This window comes from Miniopterus schreibersii (genome assembly GCF_964146895.1).
Source record: "Miniopterus schreibersii genome assembly, chromosome: 15".
Lineage (NCBI taxonomy): Eukaryota > Metazoa > Chordata > Mammalia > Chiroptera > Miniopteridae > Miniopterus > Miniopterus schreibersii.
In genome coordinates this window covers 42,614,540-42,638,115 of record NC_138115.1, presented here as the reverse complement: position 1 = coordinate 42,638,115, position 23,576 = coordinate 42,614,540, and the positions used below count along the sequence as shown (strand labels likewise).

The following is a 23,576-nucleotide window of genomic DNA, read 5'->3' as shown; positions in this document are numbered from 1 at the left end:
CAGCAACCACAGAAATGAGATGCATTTCCCCTGGTCCAGCCACTCCACGTCTGGGGACCTAGGCCACAGATGCCCCTGGACAAGGGCGGGAGAAATCCTTACGTGAATAAGCTGACTCTCTGGGCACAGGTCAGCAGGCTGGGAGGGAGTCCAACAAGAGGGGACCGGCTGAACCGATGACGGCGCCTCCACGCCACAGAACGCTGTGCGGCTGCCAGAGTGAGGACCACCTCCGTGCACGGCCCAGGGATCTCCCTCAGTGTAAAAGTATAAAATATATACAGGGTGGGGCAAAACCTTACAGTTCTGAGTATGTGAAACACAGAGCTTATTCTTGTATTATTATTTATCAATTATTGTATTATTTATATTTACAGCTGTAAACCTACGTTTGCTCCACCCTGTGTATATAATTAGTAATTATATATATGAAATCAGGAAGAGGAGCTATGTATATAGATTGTTACTTTTAAGTAAAAAAAAAAAAAAAGTGGGAAATGAAGGTAGATAATCACTTTTGCTTCTATTTGCCTAAAGCAGTGGTTCTCATCCAAGGACAATTTTGCCCCCCAGGAGACATTCTGATTATCAAGACTGGGTGGGGGGTGCTGCCGGTGTCTGGTGTGTAGAAGTCAGGAATGCTGATAAGTGCTCACAATGCACAGGCCAGTCCCCACAACAAAGAATTACCCAGCCCCAAACGTCAACAGTGCTGAGGTGGAGAAACCCTAGCCTAAAGAATCAACAGAATGGTAAACAAGAAACCTTGTAAGAGATAGGGCTAACGGCTGCGACGAGACAGGAGAGGTCGAGTAGCAAGAGTTCTGTGCACAGCTTTTTATAATTTTGCCTTTTGGCCACGTAGACTTAGTAACTAGTACATGCCTGTTTGGCAATTAAGTTTAATTAAAAAAAGAGAAAGACCAGGTTGTGATGTGTGGGCAACAGGAGGGGCTCTAGATTGGGACTCGGGAGCCTGGGTTTTGGACCCAGCTCTCAAAAAACTCACAATGCAATAATAAACTTTTATTAACCACTGTCACCCCAATAAATTTAATTTAAAAAATAAAAAATAAAGAAAAAAACAAATTTGCAAGTTAAATAGAACACAAAACTGTATTACAATGAAATTCAAATCAGTAGCACTAGTTACTAGGTAGCAAGATTTTTATGAAACTAGACCATGTTTGCAACTCAAATATGGTACTGACAGCAGTCCTGTCAGTTCTTTTGGATTTACTATGCCTATGTCATCTAATATCCTATGTGACAATACAATTCTCCAATCACTTTATTGTAGGTTCAAGCCTCTTACTAGACCATGACATTAGTTGGCCTGCACTTGGTCTAACTAGACACTTATATAATCAATCGGCTTGCTCTTTTGTCATCAGCCCCGTGACATATTACTACAATTCAGCACCAAGGTGACTGTAAACATGTACACAAGTGTGTGCCCTGGCAGCCGGTGGGCAAATTCAGAATGTCGAGAATTCGCTTTTAACACTAAAATAACACACATAAAAAGCTTAAATCCTTGAAACTATAAACACTGACCCCAGCCTAAGCAACACTGCCATATTAGATCAGATCTAAATTCTAGTACCAAAGCCCTCTAAATTTGGCCTCAGGCTATTTCACATACAACATATTTTAGAAGCAGCTTAAGTTACACATACCTTACACTGACCCATGAAAAATGTTTATTATTCGGATTGTAATTATTTTGAATGCATTTCATTGGGAAAGAATTGACAACCTTTACAATATCGATGCTTCCCATTCATGAACATGGTATAGCTTTCCATTTATTTAGATCTTTATCTTTCAATAAAGTTTCATAGTTTTGCTCCATGAAGGTCACATATATTGTGAGTTTTAAAAATTATATTTGCAAACTATTTATTGCATGTGTACAGAAATAGAATTGATGTTTGTATTATAATCTTATATCTACAAATGATTAGAATTATGGTGTTCACTCCTTGCTGAACACCATAATTCTAATCATTTGTAGATTTTCTTGGATTTTCTTTGTAGACGGTAATATTGACTATGAATAATGACAGCTTGATTTCTTTCTTTCCAATCCATATAGTTCTTATTTCTTTTTCTTGTTTTACTACACTGGTTAGGGCCTCTGGTACTATGATGAATATAAATGGTGACAGTGAGCATCCTTATGTTCCTGATTTTAGAAGAGACTGTGTTTAAAGTTTTATTATTACATATGATGTTTGCTGGAGGTTTTCAGTGGCTGATCCCACATTCTCTATCCATCCATTTCAGTCAGGCTAGCTTTCTTGTTAATATTCCATTAATAGCATATTGGTATCACTGTTGATATTATTACTTTGGCTAATATTTTGAGATTCACTGGGTTCAGCACTTACTGTACATTCTGTCTCCTCTCATACAACCCCTCCTAGCCTGGAAGGACCTCTCCCCTCTTTTCTACTATCCATGCTTAAAGGCCACTTCTTCCAAGAACCCTCCTGACACATGGCTCCCTGAAAGCTCCCTGGCTTCCTACTCATTTGGGGAAATGCCATCAGAGCTTGTCTTAGAGGCCACAGAGTATACAGCGGGCTTCATTCTCAAACTTGAGGACCAATGGCCAATTCTGAATAGCACACACAGTGTTGATCAATATAGTGTTGCTTTTCCCCCCAATTTAAAAAAATTGTCGTAGAATACACACAACATAAAATTTACCATCTTAGTCATTTTTAAGTGTACAGTTCACTGGTATTAAATATATTTACATTATTGTGAAACCACCACCATCCATCTCCATAACTTTTTTCATTGTGTAAAACTGAAACTCTATACTCCGTAAACAATAACTCCCACCTCTCCCTCCCCACAGCCCCTGGAAACCAGCATTCTGTTTTCTGTCTCTATTATTCTGACTGCTCTAGTTCCTCCTAGAAATGGAATCATAGAGTATTTATCTTTTTGTCACTGACTTATTTTACTTGGCATAAAGTCTTTTAAGATTCATCCATATTATAGCCATAATAGACTCCCCTTCCTTCTTAAGGCTACCTATTATGTCATTGCATGTATATAGCACATTCTGCTACCCATTCATCCGTCAATGGGCACTTGGGTTGCTTCCATGTTTTAGCTATTATGATTAATGTTGCTATGAACATAGGCATACAAACATGAGATACAAATTTGAGACCCTACTTTAAAAATTTTTTGGCTATATCCCCAGAAGTGGAATTGCTGGATCATATAGTAATTCTATTTTTAATTTTTTGAGGAACTGCTATACTGTTTTCCACAGTGGCAGTACAATTTTACTTTCCCACCAATAAACACAGTGGTTTGAGAACGTTTTAAGAAAGGTTAATAAGAAAATTTTGTATTAAAATTCAGATTTATGGCTTCTCAGAAAAATGAGAAGATCTGCTATCACTGAGCCTTTCATTTCTCCATGGCAACAATCACCTGTAGCCAGGTCGCTGTGCCCCCTTTACATGGAAGCTGTAGTCGTTGGTTCACCACAGACCCACTGCTCCGAGCTGCATTATAACCAGCCTGCTTTGCTCATGTATGCAGCCTCCCTGGCTCCTGCATGCAGTTGATTCATGACTTCTGTTGTGCTAACTTCATTCAAACATTTGGGGATAACAATAGGTCCCAGGCACTGTGCTAGGGCCCGAGGAATTTAGCAGGAGACAAAATGGATACAGTTTCTGCTTTCAAGGAGTTTATATCTGCAAGGAGAGAAAGGCAGACAGCAAACAGGCAGATAAGTGCTAAGAGAACAGTCACCACTCAGCACAGGGTAGCGTGGGAGGAGAGCCAGCACTGTTTCCACTGTCCCTGCTTTTAAAAAACAAAAAACCTTTTTATTTTGAATTAATTATAGACTTCTAAGAAGTGCAAAAATAGTACCGAGAGGTTTTCTGTACCCATCCCCCATCTTCTCCCAACAGTGGCATCTTACACTAGAGCACTTTATTAAAACCTGGACATTGATACGGGCACACACACTTAACTCGTCGGCAGAGTTTACGTGAACTTAACCCCTTTTTAAAATCTTCACCTGAGATGTTTTTATTGATTTTTAGAGAGAAAGGAAGGAGGGGAGAGTGAGAGAAACATTGATGTGAGAGAGAAACATCCTTTGGCTGCCTCCCACACGAGCCCTGACGGGGAACCTTTTGGTGTACTGGACGTTGCTCCAAGAAACTAAGCCACCAGGCCAGGACATCTTCAACCATTTCTGAAGGTATATATTTATATATAATCCTATGCAAGGTCTCTGCTTTTCATTTCTATATGACATAACTCCCAAGTGAACCACCTCCAGCGTGTACCCACTGCTGCCTGGAAGCTGGAACAGCTCGGAGCTATTCCCCATACTCCCGACGACCCTAAGCTTCATTCCTGGCCCAGGTCAGCTGATCAGAAGGTACCACCTAGACTGTGTCGCCTGGGGCCTCTGAGACTCTCCTCCATTAAACCTGCCCTTCAGTGTCCGGCTTCCAAATTCCCCTCAGCAAGGAAAAGCCACATGAATCCTGTGTCTGAAGTTTCTCCCAAGTTTTCTTGAGAACGAGACCCAAGACGCCATTCAACATTTCTCATTTGACCACCCACCCGAGAGAACTCTCAACACAGAGCCAGTAAAACAAAAATAAATAGTTCTCCTTCAAATAATTGCCTGGCTTCTTCCTTTCCAGCAAGGGGAACCATAATACCGGTCATTTATTCAAGGACATATTTATCAAGTTCCTCCTGTCTTCCAGGTCCTGGAGTATGAAGATGACTAGACACAGTCCATGGCTTCTGTTGCGCTGTGATCCCAGGCCGGTGGTGGAGACAGGCACGGATCATCTAGAATGTCTACTGAAAGTCCTATAAAGTCCTATATCCACTCTCAAAGTCATGCTGTAGGATCAGTTACTTAGATGTTTCAGTGAAAAACACAACGTCCCTTCCTCTCTCTGAAATCAATAAAAATATTTAAAAAAAAACAAAACAAAAACCAAACAAAAAACAAGCAAACAAACAAAAAACACAACGTGATGGCTAAGGGAAAAAACTGTGAGAGTGATACAGCAAGATGCAATGGCAGCCGGGGGCAGGACCCCCAGCCTCTCTTCCTGGCACTTGGCTGGCAGAAAGCATCGGGCTGCACATGACCCTCCATCCTGGGCCTGTCTTAGTCCTCAGGGATCACTTAACCGCTTCCTCCTATTCTCTGAGGCTAGCTTTCCCCCCAACTTCTATTTGCTAAATCTAAGTGTATATTTGCATGGGGAGTTATACACACTCATAAAGCTACTTCAAATCCTCTTTAGGAAGAAATGGACCATAAATAAAACACCCAGTGAATATCTACCAGTGGAGGTCCAGAACAGACACCATAGGCACCTCAGTGAATCTAGAGCATCGTTTTCTGGCCCTAAACTAATGGTGCACTCGAGCCTCTGTGTGGATTGCCTTCATTCCTTGGCTATCCCTCCTCAGGCGTCTCTGAGACTGCAGTTCTGGGTGTATATCCAAGTGCTTTGCCAGGCATTAGACATATAAAGGTAAGCAAACAAAAAGGCATTATGTAAAATTAACAGTTTATGTGTTAAGATGAGACAAAGAAGAAAGAATTCAATTTGGAAAAGGAAGGAGGGGGGTGAGTCATCCTGAGAAGGAGTTTGCCAGGCCTGTAAGGGAGGGAAGGGAATTCTAAACAGAGGCAACAGAAAGCACTGTGTAAGAGCACAGAAGTAGGTTGAAAGAGATTATCAGGGCACAGCTGAGAATTCAAGCAAGCAGGTAACATACATGAAGGAAACACATCAGACATAATGCAACGGATGGCAGTGACTCTTGGACTCAGTCATGAGAAGATGAGAGTGTGTCCAGGGCTGCAGCGAACAGATGTGTGCAAGGCCACTCACAGTATAGAATTCTAGTTGTCCATACCACCCACTCTCACCTCCCTTTAGTAAGAACTGGGTTTTAGCTATTCACATGGCCATAAAGATGGAGACCATGCATTCCCAGCCTTATTTGCAGCCAAACGTGGTCACACCAGCACGTTCTGGCCAACAGAACATGAGACACAATGATACATGCAACTTTTAGGCTGGGTCTTGAAGGGATGCATCTTCCCCTTCCCCTTCCCCTTCCCCTCCCCTTCCCCTTCCTATTACAGACTGGAGCAAGCACGACAGCTGAAAACAAGGCGGCATCTGGGACCACAAGGTGGAACCCATGGTAAAGGTCAGAGAAAACAAGACAGAAGCAGCTGGGCCTCTGGCACTATGGAGCCATCATCTCTCTTCTGGGCAACTACTGCTTTGACTGTCAAATGAGAGAAAAATAAGTTTACCTTGTTTAAAACCACCTATTTTGGTCTTTGTTACAAGAGTCAGATATGCATCTTGACCAACACTCTGACATGGCAGCTATTTCTTGGCCTCCAAGGATTACTGCCATGAGGGATTGTGGGCCCAATGTGGTGCATTTGTCCAATTTTCCAAGAGAACATGGAAATCTAGATTTCCTTATAATATCTGACTTTTAAATATTGACAGCTAATTCTGATTTTCAACACTATACAAGTCAACAAAACTGGTTTGGGGACCGTCTCATTTCTGTTCCACAAGCTTCTCTGAAACAAAGACTTTTCACTTGGACAACTAACATAATTCAAGATGATAACAGTGACTAGATATTAGGGTCCTTCAAGTCTGGGCAACACAAGACAGTTCTACAAACTCTCATCTCCCTCAAATACGGTGCCCAGAGCAGCTCCACTCCCCTGGAGAGCTGACTGCCGAAGCTCGTAGGTCAGCAGCAGTGACAACCACGGGGTCTTTCCTTGCCTGCTCCCTCACTACGTGAGCCTCCCTAGATACCAATGGCCTGTACCACAGCAAACACTGTCTCCTTCTTCCCTTCCCCATTCTTTATTAGATCAATTTCTCATGAGACAGGGATGGACAACAGAATTGTGGAAGTGTCACCCATTTATGCAAAAAATCCCCCACGAAGGTGAAAAAGACATCCCTCAGTTTCATATGGAAGGTCTGGTAGCCTCACCAAACAAGTTCACCCAGACAAACCGCTCCTTGGAGAAGAGTGGGAGGTGGCATAACACACAGAAGATGCAACATCCGATGCTCATTTCGTGGGACCCACCGATGAGACAGGTTACAAAAAAACAACCTAAGTGGCATCAGCACTGTGCAGGGCCCCAGCTTATACAACTTCATCTAAGCCCGTCTTTCTCCCCAGGAATTTGGGTGAAAGGTCTATACAAAAGTCCATGGTTAGCCACAAGCAATGCTCTAATTGTCAGCAGGGCAGTAACTCTGTCAAGGTGTTGCTCATACAGGTTCAAACCACGTGCTATCCTCACAGATGATATAAAGATAAGAGGAACACCATGGCATTACTGTTGCACAAGTAGCACAATGAACAGAATAAAAACAATCATGTTACAGGAAAAGAGGTTTCTATTTATCACACCATCTGCCTTCTGAGGAGTTGGTCCTTGGTTCAGAGTGGAGCCTTGGTGCTGTGGGACCCTCACTGCATTGGGATACCCAAGTTTGAAGGTGGGGGCTGGAAAGAGTTTCTCTGCATAATAGAGGGGGAAGGATTTGGAGGTGAGGAGGGTGAGCAATCCAAGAGGGAAGGTGACAAAACAAAACAAGAGTGGAGGAGTGGAGTGGGAGGTCTGTCTGCACTTGCCAAGAACTTCTGCCCCCGTCATTGGGCAATGCCTAACACTAACCCAACCCTCGGGCAAGTGGGCTCCTTATGGACACTGGAGATGGGCAATAGCAAAGGGCAGAGGCGGTGGGTGAGAAGGCAGAGAAGACCAAGAGAACACTGGCTCTTTGCAAATTAGTGGAAATATATGGGAGGCCTTTAGGCACCTAATACAGAGATACTGAGATTCTGAGCAATATCACCAACACCCTCAAGGGACGGGGAGGCCTGTATGACACTTGGGTAAGCCCACCTCCCCCCAAAACAAGAGTTGTGAGTTCTTACTGTGCCACCATGCTAAACGATTTGCATGAATTGGTATTTAATTTTTCAATAATCTCAAGATGCAGGTATTATTAGATATATTTTTACAAACAGCTTTAAAATATTAAATATTTTGTTTACAATCAGAAGCTAGTAGTAGTAGCCAGGGCGAGGCTGAGAGCCAGATCTGTTTGACTACAAATTCTGTCATTTCTGCTCAGAAACGTGCCTATATTTAGCTTTCAGAAAAGGGATTCAGGTTAGATTCACTAATCACGAGACACGTCACCATCCCGTGCCTCCTGATATGCCACGCTAAGGAGGACATCACCTTAGTAATATTCCTGACAACACCATAACCTGAATCTACTCACAAGGGGACTATCGGGCAAGCCCAACTTGAGGAGCATTCCACAAAATAACTCCCCTGGATTCCTCAAAATTGTCAAGGTCTTGAAAGACAAAGAAAGACTGAGGAATTAGGTTAAAGGCCACTAAAGAGACATGACAACCAAACGTAATGAGTGACCCTGGACTACATCTTGGGAAAAAGTGAATATAAATGATGTTATTGGGCCTACTGGTAAAATGTGAATACGAACTGTATTGGTATCAAGGATAAAATTTGTTGAACTTGATGGTTATACTGTGGTTACGTAGGAGAATATTCTGTCCTTGGGAGATTTATGCTAAAATACCCAGGGTATTAGGGGCCATGCTGTTTGTAACCTACTCTTGAATAGCTCCACAAAAATATTAAGTAGACAGGCAGGGAGAGAGGAAGGTTGAAGCAGGATATTTGCATTTGAGAAATCACAGAGAACGAAGAAGTTCATGATGTCATTCTTTCCATTTTCCTTAGCAACTTGAACGTTTTTAGATTAAAAATGAAAAGGATCCTGACTTCAATTTCTGGTGATATGGCAGGCTCAGTATTCTCCCAAATGAAACAAATAAATAAAATATAAAACATTTTAAAACATGTTGTGAGCTGGCATGAAAAGAAGGAATCCTCAGAAGCCACAAATGAAATAAAATGGGGATCTTGGGGAGTAGCTGAACGCCAAAGCCAGTTTTCATGCTGGGAGTTGGTTGAACCTCTTGAGGACACTGAGCTTCCATCATTTTTAAAAAGCTTTAGACCTAATTCATATATCATAAAAGTCACCCTTTTAAAGTGCACAATTCAGTGATTTTTTTTTTTAGTATATTCACATTGCTATGCTCTAATTTCAGAACATTTCATCACCTCCAAAAGAAACCCCTGTGCCCATTAGCAGTCACTCTGCATTTTTCTCTCTACCCCTAGTCCGGGCAAGCATTAACCTACTTTCAGTTTCTATGGAGTTACCTATTCTAGACACTTCATATAAATGGAATCCTATCATATGTGGTCTTTTGTGACTAGCTTCTTTCACTTAGCATAATGTTTTTAACTGTCACTCATGCTGTAGCATGGATCAGTACTTTATTCCTTTTTATTGCCAAAAAACAATTTATTGTATGGGTATACTATTTTGTCTATCCATTCATTAGTTGATGTGCATCTGAGTTATTTCCACTTTTTATGAATATTATTATGAAGAATGCTGCTATAAACATTCATGTACAGTTTTTGTGTGCGTGTATGTGTATAAATACATGTTTTATTAAATTTTGGAGGGGTATATACCTAGGAATGAAACTGCTGGGTCATATGCTGACTCTGCTTTTCCTTTTGAGGAACTGCCAAATTGTTTTGCAAAGCAGCTGCACCATTTTACAATCCTAACAGCAATACATGAGGGTTCCAATTTCTCCATGTCATCACCAAGACTTGTTATTGTCTATCTTTTTATCTTTTTAATTATAGCCATTCTACTGGGTGTGAAGTGGCATCTCATTGAGCTTTTGATTTGCATTTCCCAGAAGACAATGATACAGAACATCTCTTCACGCCCTTAGTGGCTGTTCATATGTTTTCTTTCAGAAACTGGTATTCAAATTCCTTGCAAGCTTCCATTAATGTGCTGGATGGTGGAAGATAATGAAAGCCAAAGGCCCAGCCAAGGTGAAAAGTCTAACAGGAACCCCCCCCCAATATAAAGCTGCGATCTTAAAAGGCTACCCCTTCTAAGTGAGGGTAGATATGAAGTTAACTCACTGTCCAGAGGGAACAGCAAGATGACAGCGCTAAGTCTTGGAGATGAACAGAGAGGAGAGACTATCCCTTTCAATTCAGAGCCACGCTCATTCTCTCATTTGGGTTGGGGCTGAGTCTGTGAAGGCTAAGAGCACAGTAGATCTGAACAAGTTAAAGGATTTCTAGAACTGTAAGAGAATTGAAATTAAAAATGGAAGGAATAGATTAAACAGCTAATGAAAGAATTATTAAAATGAAAACTATAATAGCCATAAGTAAATAAATAATTATAATTACCCATTTAAAAGACACGGAAGATAGAATCTAAGGACCTAATACATATTTAATTAGAGCTTCAGAATGAGATGAAATAAAATGAGAAAGACAATATTTCCCGAGATAATGTCTGAAATTTTCCAGTTATTGAAAGATCAATAATTGAGTCCAAGAATTCCAACTAAACACAGGACAAATAAAAAGAAGTCCTCAGACATATCATAATGAGACTGCTGTGTACAAAGAAAAGGCAATTTTAACAGCAAAAGCAGCTAAATTAAAAAGGAATGACAAATTGCAATTTGACTGCCAACTTCCACAGTGACCATGGAAACCAGTAAGACAAAAGAATGACACCTTCAACGAATGGAGACAAAAATAACTGCCAACTTAGAGTTCTATAGCCTGTGTAATTACCTTTCAGGAATGAGGAAGAAAAAAGATCTTCGAAAAGCAAAAACAGATGGTGGCTCTGAGATATAAGAAGGAACAGTGAGCAAAGATGTCAGGCAACTACGGGGGCTGTAGACAAAATGAAATTGTTGACTGTGTACAATTATAATGACTAGCTTGTAGGTGGAAAAAAGGAATGAACACTAGAAAATATTATCAACAGCGAGGGATGCTGTCAGAGTGCTTTGTTTTTGTTTTGGAGCAGGGTAAAAATACTGATTAATTTAAACTTGTATCAACAGATTAAGCATGCATGTTAAATTAAGATAGCCAGGGGGTCCACTAAAATAACAGACAGAGCATCACTTCCAAATAAGAGAAAGAAAAAGGGTAAGAAATACAAAAAGGGAAACGTAATCATTCTAAAACATGGCAAAACGGGGGCCATCAACATAGAAAGGGCAAATTATGGTACATTCATATAACAGAGTACAACACAACTTTAAAAGTTAACGAGCCCCGGCCGGGTGGCTCAGTTGGCTGGAGTGTCGTCCCGTACACCAAAGGGCTGCGGGTTTGAATCCCAATCAGGGCATGAAACTAAGTTGTGGGTCTGATCCCCGGTTGGCAACTGATTGATGTTTCTCATTGACGTTTCTCTCTCTCTCTTCCTCTCTCTGAAACATATCCTCAGGTAAGGATAAAAATTTATTTTTTAATTTAAAAGTTAATGAACAGCTATACATATCAACATGGAAAACACTCAATGGTGAATGAAAGTAGCAAGTCATAGAAGAAAATATGTGATTCCATGTTCTGTGAAGTTCAAAGAGTCAAGGCTAAACAATGGCCAGAAAACTTTGACCTTGATAGAAATCGGGCAGGGCCCACAAGGCGACTTGGAGATATGGTAGAATCCTAGTTCTTAAATCGAGTGGTGGGCATATAGTTTCTTATTTTCTTCTTCTTTAGCTCATATACAGGTCTTGGTGCTGCATGAGATATCACACACAGGGAAGTTTTAAGGAATCTTCGTTCTGGGGGTGTGGCACAGGTCTGCAGAAGGCACCTCCCTGCTCCTCAGCTATGCAAGTCAGCAACTCCACGACTGTGGCTCAACCTTTTCAAGTATCTCGAGAGAGATGAAACACAAGTGCCAATTCCCATCTGAGCTCCCTTTCCACAGGCAAGTAGCTAAGCCAGCCGGGTTGGTATTAACCAGTGACTTAGTTAACTGAGCTTTGGTCTTGCACTAAATCAACCTAGTCACATAAAGGGAAGTTTGAAAATCCAACATTAGCTTCCCGGGGGCAGTGCGAACATAAGCTCGGGATTTGAAGTGTGAGTAAAGAGGGAAACCACTCAAGATTCTTATCACAGTTAAAAAGAACCACAGACACGATTTCTGAAATATAAACTAGTAGAATCTTAAATATAGCTACTATAGATCTCCTCAAATATCCCCAATTCTAAGGAAATTTCCCGGCCTGTGAAACCAGAAGGCCAGAGTCTTACCCCTAAAGTAAACCTAAAGCTGAAGGGGAACTAGCACAGGTCCCCACTATTTTCTCTTCTTGGCGGCCCTGTGCAGGGTCAGGCAACCCAACCACTTTCTGTCTCTAAAGAATCGTACTCAAGATGCCCCTTCAAATCTGCTCATGGTTTAGTATTTCAGGCGGAGTTTGTCTTTTCTAAACTGATCTCTGATGCCTGTCAAATCCTTGATTAATACAGATTTCGTGGTGCATCCTTTCAAACCTCAATTTAAAGATTTCTGTCTTGCTTCAAGTCCTTTCTGGAAACAAGGCAGGTTATAAATCAACAATAAAGATATCTTTCACCTCTGAATTATTTTTCCCCTGGAAAGTAGCACCTCCTATAATTAGATTTTGGATAGATGAAGGAAAGGGTAAAGCAAGAGAAGCAGCAAGGTCAGAGCTCTGCATGTTTTCCAAAACAGGCCATTAAATCCAGACCTCTGGAAAACTGGCCCACCCCCAAGGCTTTTTACTCTTTCTTTCTCTTCATTCTTTGAATGAAGTCTACCCAGGAACATAAATCGAAGAAATCTTTCCACTGCACCTGCAAAGCTGGCATCATTCATAATTGTGGAAGGATCATTTTACTAATCTCTCACAGTCTAAATGAACTAATCATGCTAAGAGTTAAAATAAGCAGGTCTTTGTAGTTCTCAGTGTTGCCTTTAAGCTTTCTTTAGTTAAAAGTATGATCCTAATCCTAACCCCAGTACAGACAACAGAGGCTAAATTCGATGTTCACGCTCATTAATGGGAACATAAAAACTCACTCGAGCCCTGGCCAGGTAGCTCAGTTGGTTAGAGCGTTGTCCCAATACTCCAAGGTTGCAGATATGATCCCTGGTCAGGGCACATACAAGAATCAACCAATGAATGTGTGAAGAAGTGGAACAGCAGATCAATGTTTCTCTCCCTCTCCTTCTCCTCATTCCTCTCTCCTCCCCTTCCTCTCTCTCTCAAATCAATTTTTAAAAAATCACTAGACGCTAAGACACGGCCATTCATTCTAAATGCAGCCCTGTCCAAGTGGGATTAATCTACGAAGTCTGGACCTACTGAGGGAAGAAAGGAAGAAAAAAAACCTACATTGACCCAAGAAATAAACTAATATTGACCCCCGGGATAGGGTTTACATGTGTTTTAGCTCATTTTATCTTCTGCTAACCTGTGAAGTCATTATCACTCTCCTCAGTATCATAGACGGCAGTTCAGGAAATAGGTCAGTTGTGCAAAGGTCACGTAGCTAGAAGTCAAATGCACATCACGGGCTAGAAGACATGTAAACTACCTCTGTGCTCCCCCTGCAGACTCAGCCAAAAAGTCAGTGTGTGCGTGTGTGTGTGTGTGTGCGCGCGCACGCGAGCGTGTATGTGGCAGCTATAACTGAAATCCCAGTGTCCCATCCCTAGCTTCATAGGCTGAGAGGCAAGTCAGGGGGCAGCCTTTCGGAGCCATGTGTCACACATGGAGGCAATGGAGGTCCAAGACCCAGCAGCTGTGAGAGCAAATCTTGTGTCCTTGCTTTCTTGCCTGTGACAGGCCAGTTCTGTGGTGTGATTCTGGGAGATTTTGCAAGAAGCTCACCCTAGAGCCTGCTCCTCCAGCCCTACCGAAATTTTTGGAAGCCACCTAATGATGTACAATAAGTCTCATGCTGATTAAACTAGCTAGAGTGGATGCTGCATTTGCAACTGAACCTTGACTAAGACAATGGATATCCTGCTTTCTCATAGAAGGGAGATCCTACTGGGCTGGTTACCATGAATCTAATGCGTGGGCTTGGAAGAGGGAGAAGCAATCAGATGGGATTTGTTTCACCTTGCACTCCACAAGGGTGTGGCTGACTTATTCATTTATAATTTAGAAACTGTATCCTCAAATCATGGCTCAACTAGAAGTGGAATTGAAAAAAGGGATTCCCCAAAACCTGGGCTGGCTTAATATCAAGTGAGAGATGAGAAAATTAATACCCATAATATACAGGAAACCTATATAACAACAAAGAATATGGAAAAATATCAGGATATTATTAAATTTTAAAAAGTTGCAGGATATATATATGTTCATTCTTACATGTGTGTTTTATACTATGTGTATATTTGCTGATGTACAGAAAAAAGTCAGGGAGAAATGTGAATGTTAAGTACATTAGAGTGGGTGGGTAGATGAGGAATGGAGTAAAGGCTGTAGGTTAGCAGAGACTTTAAGTTTTCACTATATTTGAAATTTATTTTTTCTTACAGTTTTTAATTGATTTTTAGAGACAGAGGAAGAGGGAGAGAGAGAAACATCAATGTGAGAGCAAAACATTGATCAGCTGCCTCCTGCACGCCCCTGACCGGGGATCGAGCTGCAACCTGGGCATGTGTCCCGACCAGGAATCGAACCAGCAACCCCTCGGTGCACAGGATGACGCCCAACCAACGGAGCTACACTGGCCAGGGCTTGAAACTTGTTTTTACAATGAACACATTACTCTGCAGTAATCTTCTTTAATTACATCAATGCATATGTATATTCTCATTAGAAAAAAAATTAAACCATATAAAAATATAAAGAGTTAAAACAGCAACATCCCTATTCAAACACATTCCCAAAACCAATCTTATTTCCCTCCTGGGAGGTAATTTTCATTAAAGTTTTCTCTCCCTTTATATCTTTAAAATTTTTTTAAAAGAAAGAGCCTCGTTTTTCAAATAGGTAGAAGAAAAAAAATAGGCAGTTACCAAAAAAAGGAATGGCTACTAAGCGTATTTAAGATATTCAACTTTTATAATCACAGAACTGCAAATAAAAACAATTTTGCTTGGCCGTCCAGCTTGGCTCAGTGGTTGAGCATCAGCCTATGATCCAGGAGACCAAGGTTCGATTCCCGGTCAGAGAACATGCCCAGGTTTCGGGCTTGATCCCAGTAGGGGGTGTGCAGGAGGCAGCCGATCAATGACTCTCTCATCATTGATGTTTCTCTCTCTCCCCCTCTTCCTTCCTCTCTCTAAAATCAATAAAGATATATTTAAAACAAAAACAAAATAACCCAATTTGCTCTTTTTCATATATCCAGGGCTCTCATAAGTATTAGCTGATGTTCTTTCTTACTAGTGGGTGCCTATGCCAACCTGGTTTCACTTCAAGTATCTCTACCTGCAATAAAATTGGCAAATGTTAAAAGAAAGTTCGACTATTTGCAGAAACAAGCCCTGTTACACACTGAAATACCACTAGAGGGAATGCAAATTGGTATAAACCTTTCTGCACAACTTGGCACTAATATCAAAAGCTTTAAAAACACATAATGCCAAACACACACACACACACACACACGCATACATACACACACCTGTAAGAAGTAATGAGGTCAGCAAAGTTATAGGCTATAAGGTCAAGGATACAGAACTCAGTTGGATTTCTATGATTCAGCAATGAACAATTAAAATATGAAATAAAGAAAGAATTCCATTTGCAATAGCATAAAAAAGAATGAAATACTTAGGACTAAAATTAATAAAACAAATGTTAAGACAAGTATGCTGCAAACTACAAAACATTGTTGAAAGAAATTAGAGAAGACCTAAGTAAATGGAAAGACATCCATGGTTATGAATTGGAAAACTTAATTTTGTTAAGATGGCAACCCCCAAATTGATCTACATATTCAACACAATCCACATTGAAATCCCAGCTGCCTTTTTTGGCAAAAACTGACAGACTGATAGTAAAATTCAGGTGGAAATGCAAAAGACTCCAAATAGCCAAAATAATTTTTTAAAAAAATGAACAAACTTGGTAAACTCACTTCTGATTTCAAAACTTTCTACAAAACTATACTAATCAATACAGTGTAGACATATAGATCAATGGAGTAGAACTGAGAATCCAGAAGTAAAACCTTACATTTCAAGTTATATGATTTTTGACAAGGGTGCAAAGACAATTCAATGGGAGGAAAACAGTCTTTTCAATAAATAGTGCTCAATTACATATCCATATGGGAAAGAATGAATTTAGACCCCTACCTCACACTACATAAAAAAATTAATTCAAAATAAATCATAACTTTATATTTAAGACATAAAACTATACAACTTTTAGGAGAAAGCACAGGAATAAATCTTTGTGACCTTGGGTTAGGCAAAGTCTTCTTAGATATAAAAAAAACAAACAAGCAACAATAGAAAAAAACCACATAAATTGTATTTTTTCAAATTAAGAACCTTTGCACCTCAAGGGACACCACCCACAGAATGGAAGAAAAATATTTGCAAATCGTATATCTGATAAGGAACTTGTACCCAGACTATATGAAGAACTCCTACAACTCAACAATAAAAGAAATTAATGTAATTTTTTTAAATGGCAAAGGATCTGAATGAACATTTCTCCAAAGGAGATATACAAATGACCAAAAGCACATGAAGAGCTGCTGACCATCATTAGTCATTAGAGAAATACACAAACTAAGGCCACAATGAGAAACCACTTCCCGCCCTGTAGCATGGCTAGGATCAAAAAGACAGAAAAGAACAAATCTTAGAGGGGACACAGAAAAACTGGAACCTTCATATTGCTGGTGAGCTCGTAATGTATGTAGTACAGCCACTTTGAAAATAGTAGCAGTGCCTCAAAATATTAAACAAGGAGTTACCATATGACCCTGCCATTCCTTCCCTAGGTAAATGCCCAAGGGAACTGAAAACATACATTCACACAAAAATTTGTACGTGAAGGGTCACGGCGGCCTTATTCTTAATAGTCACTATGTAGAAACAACCCAAACGTCCATCAACTGATTAATGGATAAACAAAATGTTATATATATCATTCAATGAAATATTTGTTAATAGAATGAATGAAGTACTGATACATACTACAGCATGGATGACCCTTGAAAACATTATGCTAAGTGAAAGAAGCCAGACAGAAAGGGCCACATATATATGGTAGGATTTCATTCATGTGAAATGTCCAGAATAGACAAATACATGGAGACAGAACGTACATTAGTGGTTACCAAGGGCTGAGGGAAGGGAAGAATGAGGAGAGATTACTAAAGGTATAGGGTTTCCTTTTGAGGTGTCAAAATGTTCTAAGCTTAGTGATGATAGTTGTACAACTCTGTGAATATCCTAGGAAGTCCCTGGATAGTACACTTTTAGAAGGTCAATTTTATTCTATGAATGATATCTCAACAAAGCTGCTTTTTAAAAATGCATATGCCAGAACTCATAGAACTTTACACTAAAAAGAGTGAATTTTACATTGTACCTCAATAAACTTGACTTTAAAGAATATTCATATACCTTTTATTCAATTCTAAGTACTCATTGTTAGGAAAAACATTAAAGAACATCCAGAAAGATTTAAAGGATGTTTATTACAACATTGTTAAAGGGAAGAAAGAAACAGAAAGTGAACAGTAGGAGTCTGGCTATTTATGGAATACTATGTGGCTATTAAGTATAGTATAAGAAATTAATCATTGATGAGGAAAGGCAATTTACCAGGCCTCAGCAGGAAACTGGGCACATTCAGATTGGGTCATTTGAGCGGAGTTTAATAAAGGCGTTGCTTATAAGGCAGGGTGCTGGCAAACCACACGCGATAGTGCCGTACCTGGCAAGAGTCAGCACCTGGGAATGTACAGTTATCAGAGTCAGCTGGTGTGGAGAGGGCCGCCAGGCAGCCCAGCCGCCTTCCACTCGGGGACACAGCCGGCCTGCTGCGACCCAGCAGGGCGCAGTCCGGGGAATGAATACCTGGAACCTGCTCTCTCCCCCCTCCCCCTACAGCCTCCTTTGGGTGGGACATCAGAGGGAAGCCCTTGAGACAGTAGGTGTGTGTGTGCCTTTGGGGTGGGCAGCAGGGTGAAGCAGGGTGGACTCAGGGACAAATGGAAGACATCCAGCAGAGACAGCCACAGCAGTCAACAAGAGGAGTAAACAAAGGATAGTTGACAAGTGACTGCATTTAAAAAATTACAGGTAAATAATATATAACCACTTGAGAAATTCTGGAATGGTTTACTCCAAGAGGCAAACAGTGGTTCACTGGAGAGTTCCTTAACTATGGTGCTACGGGCAATTGGTGAAGCAATTCTTCATTGTTGGGGACTGTTCCTTGACATTCAGGACATTTGGCATACCTGGCCCCCAGGGCACTAAACACTAGTAGAAACTCCAGGCATTACACTAACCATAAAAAAACCCAACAGCCCCACCCACTCCCAGACAAAGGGTTGTACCACGCCCCTTAGGGACCACTGTGAAGGCTAGAATTACAATTTTTTTTCCCTTGCAAGCATTTTTCTAATTTTTCTACAAAGACTAGGTATTGTTTCTGTGAAATAGAAACTGTTCCCCATTTTTTTTTTTTTTTAAAAAAGGAACTCAGCAGGATAGAGTAATTTAGATTCCAGCTCTCAGAAAACCCTATTTGTCCTTCCCCAACCAAGTTTGCTCATGATAGTAAGTAAATGAAAGGCGACCTAACATTACATGGATGCTATAATTCATTTTGAAGTCACCAATAACAGGAAGGGTGCCACTAACTCCGCTTCTAACAAATCACTTTTATTCTTCAGGTACTCAAGGTCGTTATGAGATCACAGTATCCTACAAATCACAGGTCAAGTACTGGACTGCTTTTAGTGTGTTATAAAATTTTAAAAAGGAAACAACTATAATTTGGTTTCAACATGATGTTATATTGGCACAGCCTAGAGTGTTTTAGTAGGTTAGCTGCTACCACTCACCCTGGCGAGAAAGTCAGGGCAAGCAAATTTGACAACAAATGTGGGGAAACATTGTGTTCTGTTCTCTCTTATTTCACCCCCCCCCCACCACAAGGTGTGTGTGGGGGTCAGGTTCTTAGTAGTTCTTTGTCTCAGTATTTTGTTTTTTCAAGGCAGAAAAGTTAGCATTCTTGGGGGACCGGCCTATCTTAATCTCAGGGCTGGAACTGCAATAGTTTGAAACCTGACCCCACCCCCAGATAAACAATCAGTGGTACCATATATTTCATTACATCCAAGAAACCATCCATTGTAAGCTGCATCCTGATTCAGATATTAAAATATGAACAAAAATGTATCTTAGAGTCAATAAAACAATGTATCATTTAGGGTGATCCTTAACATTTTTAATTTTAAGTGTTCTTCTAATTAAAAGAAAATGTTTTTCGTTTAAAAGGCTCACACTTCTGATGACAGTTTAAAGCAGTACAACTCTGGGGGAAAATAATTTCAGAATGTGTAACAAAATGCGTGCATTTACATTTGTGCATGCTTTGACACGACAATTCTACTGTAAGGAACTTTCCCTCATAAAAATCACTGGACAAATGTGGAAAGAGGGACATGCAAGGGAGATTGCTCCAGCACTGGCTACACTAGTAAAACCTAGAAACATGCTAGTTTTATAATGGAAAACTGAGGAAATCAAAACAGTACTTCCCTATGACAGAAAACTGTAATAATGTGAGAGATCCCAGACCCTGAAAAATGCTCATGGTGTGGTAAGTGAACATAGCAGGTCTTTAACCCATGAAAAAAACTATAAGAAAATACCTACATAGAGGAAAAAGTGTATAAAGGGAGTTTCAGAAAAAAAAAGACTGAGCAAATGCAAAGTTAAAAATCAAAATTAAAAAAAATCTCCTTAAAGATACGTAAGTTTTCCTGTCTGAGAGAACACACCAGGTCCCCAGTGTAATGGAAGAAAACAAACTGACATGAAGGCACATGACTGTGATATTACAGAAGAAAGGAGATTCTATAGGCTTCTAGAAGAAAAAAAAAGATCACGAATTAGAATAAATAAGGCATTTGAGATCTTTCTGGCAATTGTTGTCAGTTTTGGCTCAAACTCTTATAAAAAAATTTTTTTTAAGAACTGAAATATTTTTAAAAAGTAAATAGAATACCTAGAAGACAATAGAGGAACACTTTTAAATTTCTGAAGAAAAACAATTTCCAATCTAACATTCTTTACCCAAACTATTAATTAGGTGGAACAGTCAAATCAAGACATTTTGAAAGATGTAAATCTCAGTTCACACACGCATCCTTTCTTAGGGAACTACTAGAGGCTGTGTGTCCCCCCAGAGGATGGCAAGACAGGAGGACACTGCTCATGGAAAGCAGGGGATCCAGCCCAGGAGAGGGAGGAAGGGAATCTCCGGGGTGATGATGCAGGAGCCCCCAGGCCATCAGCTGTGCCCAGGTCAGAGGCTCCCATGGAGGGCTGGTCATGAGGATCACCCTGACAAGTACACCTCTCACTTTGTCTCAGAATGTGTCTCAGTTTCCCTAAGAGGAGATTTAGACAACTATGGTAAAATCAGTGACTAAATATCTAGAGAACTAAAAAATGGGAGAAAAGAATTACTAACTCCAGGGAAAACAAGAAATTTGGGAGGAGTGGAAAAGTGCTCATAGACTACTCAGTGGCTCTGTGTCCTAAAGTCAACACTTGTTATTGATCTAACCCAAAACATAGGGAGAGACAGGAGGGCGTATTAATAATGGGGTGGTTAAGAGGTGGTCCCAGACAGCTAAAGCCTCATCTTTCAGAGTAGGTAGCTAATGGATAACACTTAAAACTGGAAAGAAATATATATCAAGAAACAGCATTATAAACACATTATTTAGCTATCTAAGAGATCTGAATGCGCGTACCTCTAGGTGTAGAGATGGTAGGGGAAACGCTTCTGCCTATAGGACTATTTGACTCTATAAACATATGCACATGTTGCTCTGTCAAAAATAAAAACTCAGCCCAGCCAGTATGGCTCAGTGGTTGAGTGTCAACCTATGATCCAGGAAATCGAGGTTTGAGTCCTGGTCAGGGCACATGCCTGGGTTGAGGGCTCGATGCCCAGAGGGAGGTATGCAGGGGGCAGCCAATCAATGACTCCCTCATCATTGATGTTTCTCTCTCTCTCTCTCTCTCTCTCTCTCTTCTTCTCTCTGAAATCAATAAAGATAGACTTAAAAAATAATAAAATAAAAACTCAGCTATAGTAGTAATAAGAGTAATTTTTCTTACATGTTTTTCTTTTTTAAAAAATTTATTGAAATCCAAAAGGATGCATGTCAATGTATCAACAGTGGTTATTTCCAGTGATGGGAAAAATTTACATTTCCCCCTTCACTTTTCTATTTTCTGAAAAAATGTGGGACATAGAGCATATTGATCATAAATCACAAAACAAGAGGCATTTTACTTTATGCCCAGGCGAAATCCACCCAAGGGTAGAAGCCCCATCTCTGCTGTTTTAGCTTCTGTTTGCTTGGAAAGAGCAGGGGAGCCTGCCAACTCCTTCATTCACACAGCAAATATTTGCTGAATTCCTATAAGCCAGGCCGTACACGGTGATTCCAATCCTTTAGCTTTTTATTGGGTCTTCGGAAGTCCTTCAACATCAGCTAAGGAAACGAGCTGGGGGATGGGCTAAGCCAACAGTTCTCAAACTTGAAGTGCACTGGGACTACTTGGGATTGATTCAGTAGACCCGGGGTGGGGTCTGAGACGATGAAAGAACAAGCAAGCCATCTGATGTACCCAGGTTTTGCTGAAGGTTTCCCAGTCTTCAGTCACTTCTGCACCACCACGGCTCCCACTCCCTACTCCCACAGGCTAGATTTTTCATTCCACAAGTGTTTACAGGAGAGAGTATGTGATGCACGTGGAAGGGGCACTGGTTAGACAGCTGGATGGGATGCCCATCAGCAGTTAAGAGCAGGCCCCTGGCAACAGCCAGGCCTGGGTTTGAATTCCAGCTCCTCCACCTTCAGATGTGACTTACTTCCCCTCTCTAGGCCTCAGTTTCTTCGCATGTAAAATGGGATCATAATCGAACCCACCTTCACAGGGTAGGGTTGCTGTGTGGATTACATGAGGACAGAAGGCACCTAAAGAGCTTCAGGAAACCCTGGCACATGGTGAAGACCCAATGAACAGTGGCCACCACTAGCTGTTCAGGGGCCTCCAGTTCTTTTTCAGCCATGAAGGCCGGGCTCGGACTTCGCAGGACATCTCTTGACCTCTCAGCCTGCGGTCCTCCCAGGAAGGGGAGAATGCGCGTGCCCGGCCCCCTCCCCCGGCGCGTTCCCGGCCCAAACCAGGACGTGCCTCAGCGCCGAGCAGGAGACCCGTTGGTCCTCAGAGGCTGAGGCCCTCGGACGTTATTCAGTGACCATTTCCAGACTCGCTTCAACTTCACCACCAGGGAGATAATCAGGAAAAGGAATGAACCCTCTCCTCTCCCCGGATCTTTGGAAAGCTGTGCTTTAGGGAGGAGGCCACCCACGTGGAGAGCAGGTAAGGGCGGCCCCAAGTGTCCGGGACACTCGTTAACATAAACGCCTCGCTCGCCAAGCGTCCTGCGCCCAGGAGAATGCCGCGACCGGCCACCCACAGGGCCCAACAAGTTGGGTTTCTGCCCCGACAGACATCCCGAGGGTCACAAGCCTCTGCCCCAAGGCGACGGGCCCTCTTTCAGGGGGGCGGTCTCTGAGTTTCGCACTTTGCGAAGAGGGCGAGGCGGAGCGAGCGGCTCCTCCGCAGCCCGTCCGCGCCCCGAGGGGCCCCGGCCGGGAGCGCGCGCCGCGTCCGCCGCGCCCCCGCCCCGCGGCGCCCCGACACTCACGATCTCTGCCACGATGAGCAGCCCGGGCGCCGTGCGGAGGAATTCCCGGTCGTAGGCGAAGCTGCTGCTGCTGGTGGAGAAGTTCTCGGCGAAGGAGCTGGCGGTGGTGGTGACGGTGTGCGGGCGGGCGCGCGGCGGCTCCTCCATGGTCGCGCCTCGGCCGGGCTGGCCCCTCCTCGGGGACCCCCAGCGCGGCCGGGAGCCCGGGGGGCGGGGGGACCCCGGCGAAGGGGAGGGGAGCGCGGCGGGCGCGGGGAGGAGGCGCGCGGGGGCTCCAGCCGGGGCCGGTCCAGCTGCGGCGCGTGTCCCGCGAGCGCGCGGCGCCCCCGCTCCTCGGCGTGCGGGCTCCGGGCGGCTGTGGGGTCGAGTAGGAGGAGCAGCCGGAGCCGGGGGAGGCCGCGGGGCGGCGGAGGCTGGGCGGAGGGGAGGGGGCGTGGAGAGGGCGGGCGCCCGGCGCGGGCGGGGCGCCGCGGGCCGGCCGCCTCTTCACCTGTTGCGGGGCGCGGGGCGGCGCAGAGGGCGCCGGGTGGCGCCCAGGGGCGCGGGGCGGGCCGCGCGGAGGAGGGGGCGCGGGGTCCCGGCGTCCTGCGGCCCCAGCG

At 42.5% G+C, this 23,576-nt stretch overlaps 1 protein-coding gene across 1 annotated transcript in view; it reads right to left on the bottom strand.

The window, feature by feature from the left end:
- Window positions 1-23,311, bottom strand: part of CMTM8 (CKLF like MARVEL transmembrane domain containing 8) — a 53,385-nt gene extending 30,074 nt beyond the window's left edge. The window contains exon 1 of the mRNA XM_081159264.1: window positions 22,978-23,311. Within this exon, the coding sequence (XP_081015390.1) occupies window positions 22,978-23,124 (147 nt within the window). The 5' untranslated portion in view covers window positions 23,125-23,311. The remainder of the gene's footprint in view (window positions 1-22,977) is intronic.
- Window positions 23,312-23,576: the final 265 nt, after the last annotated feature.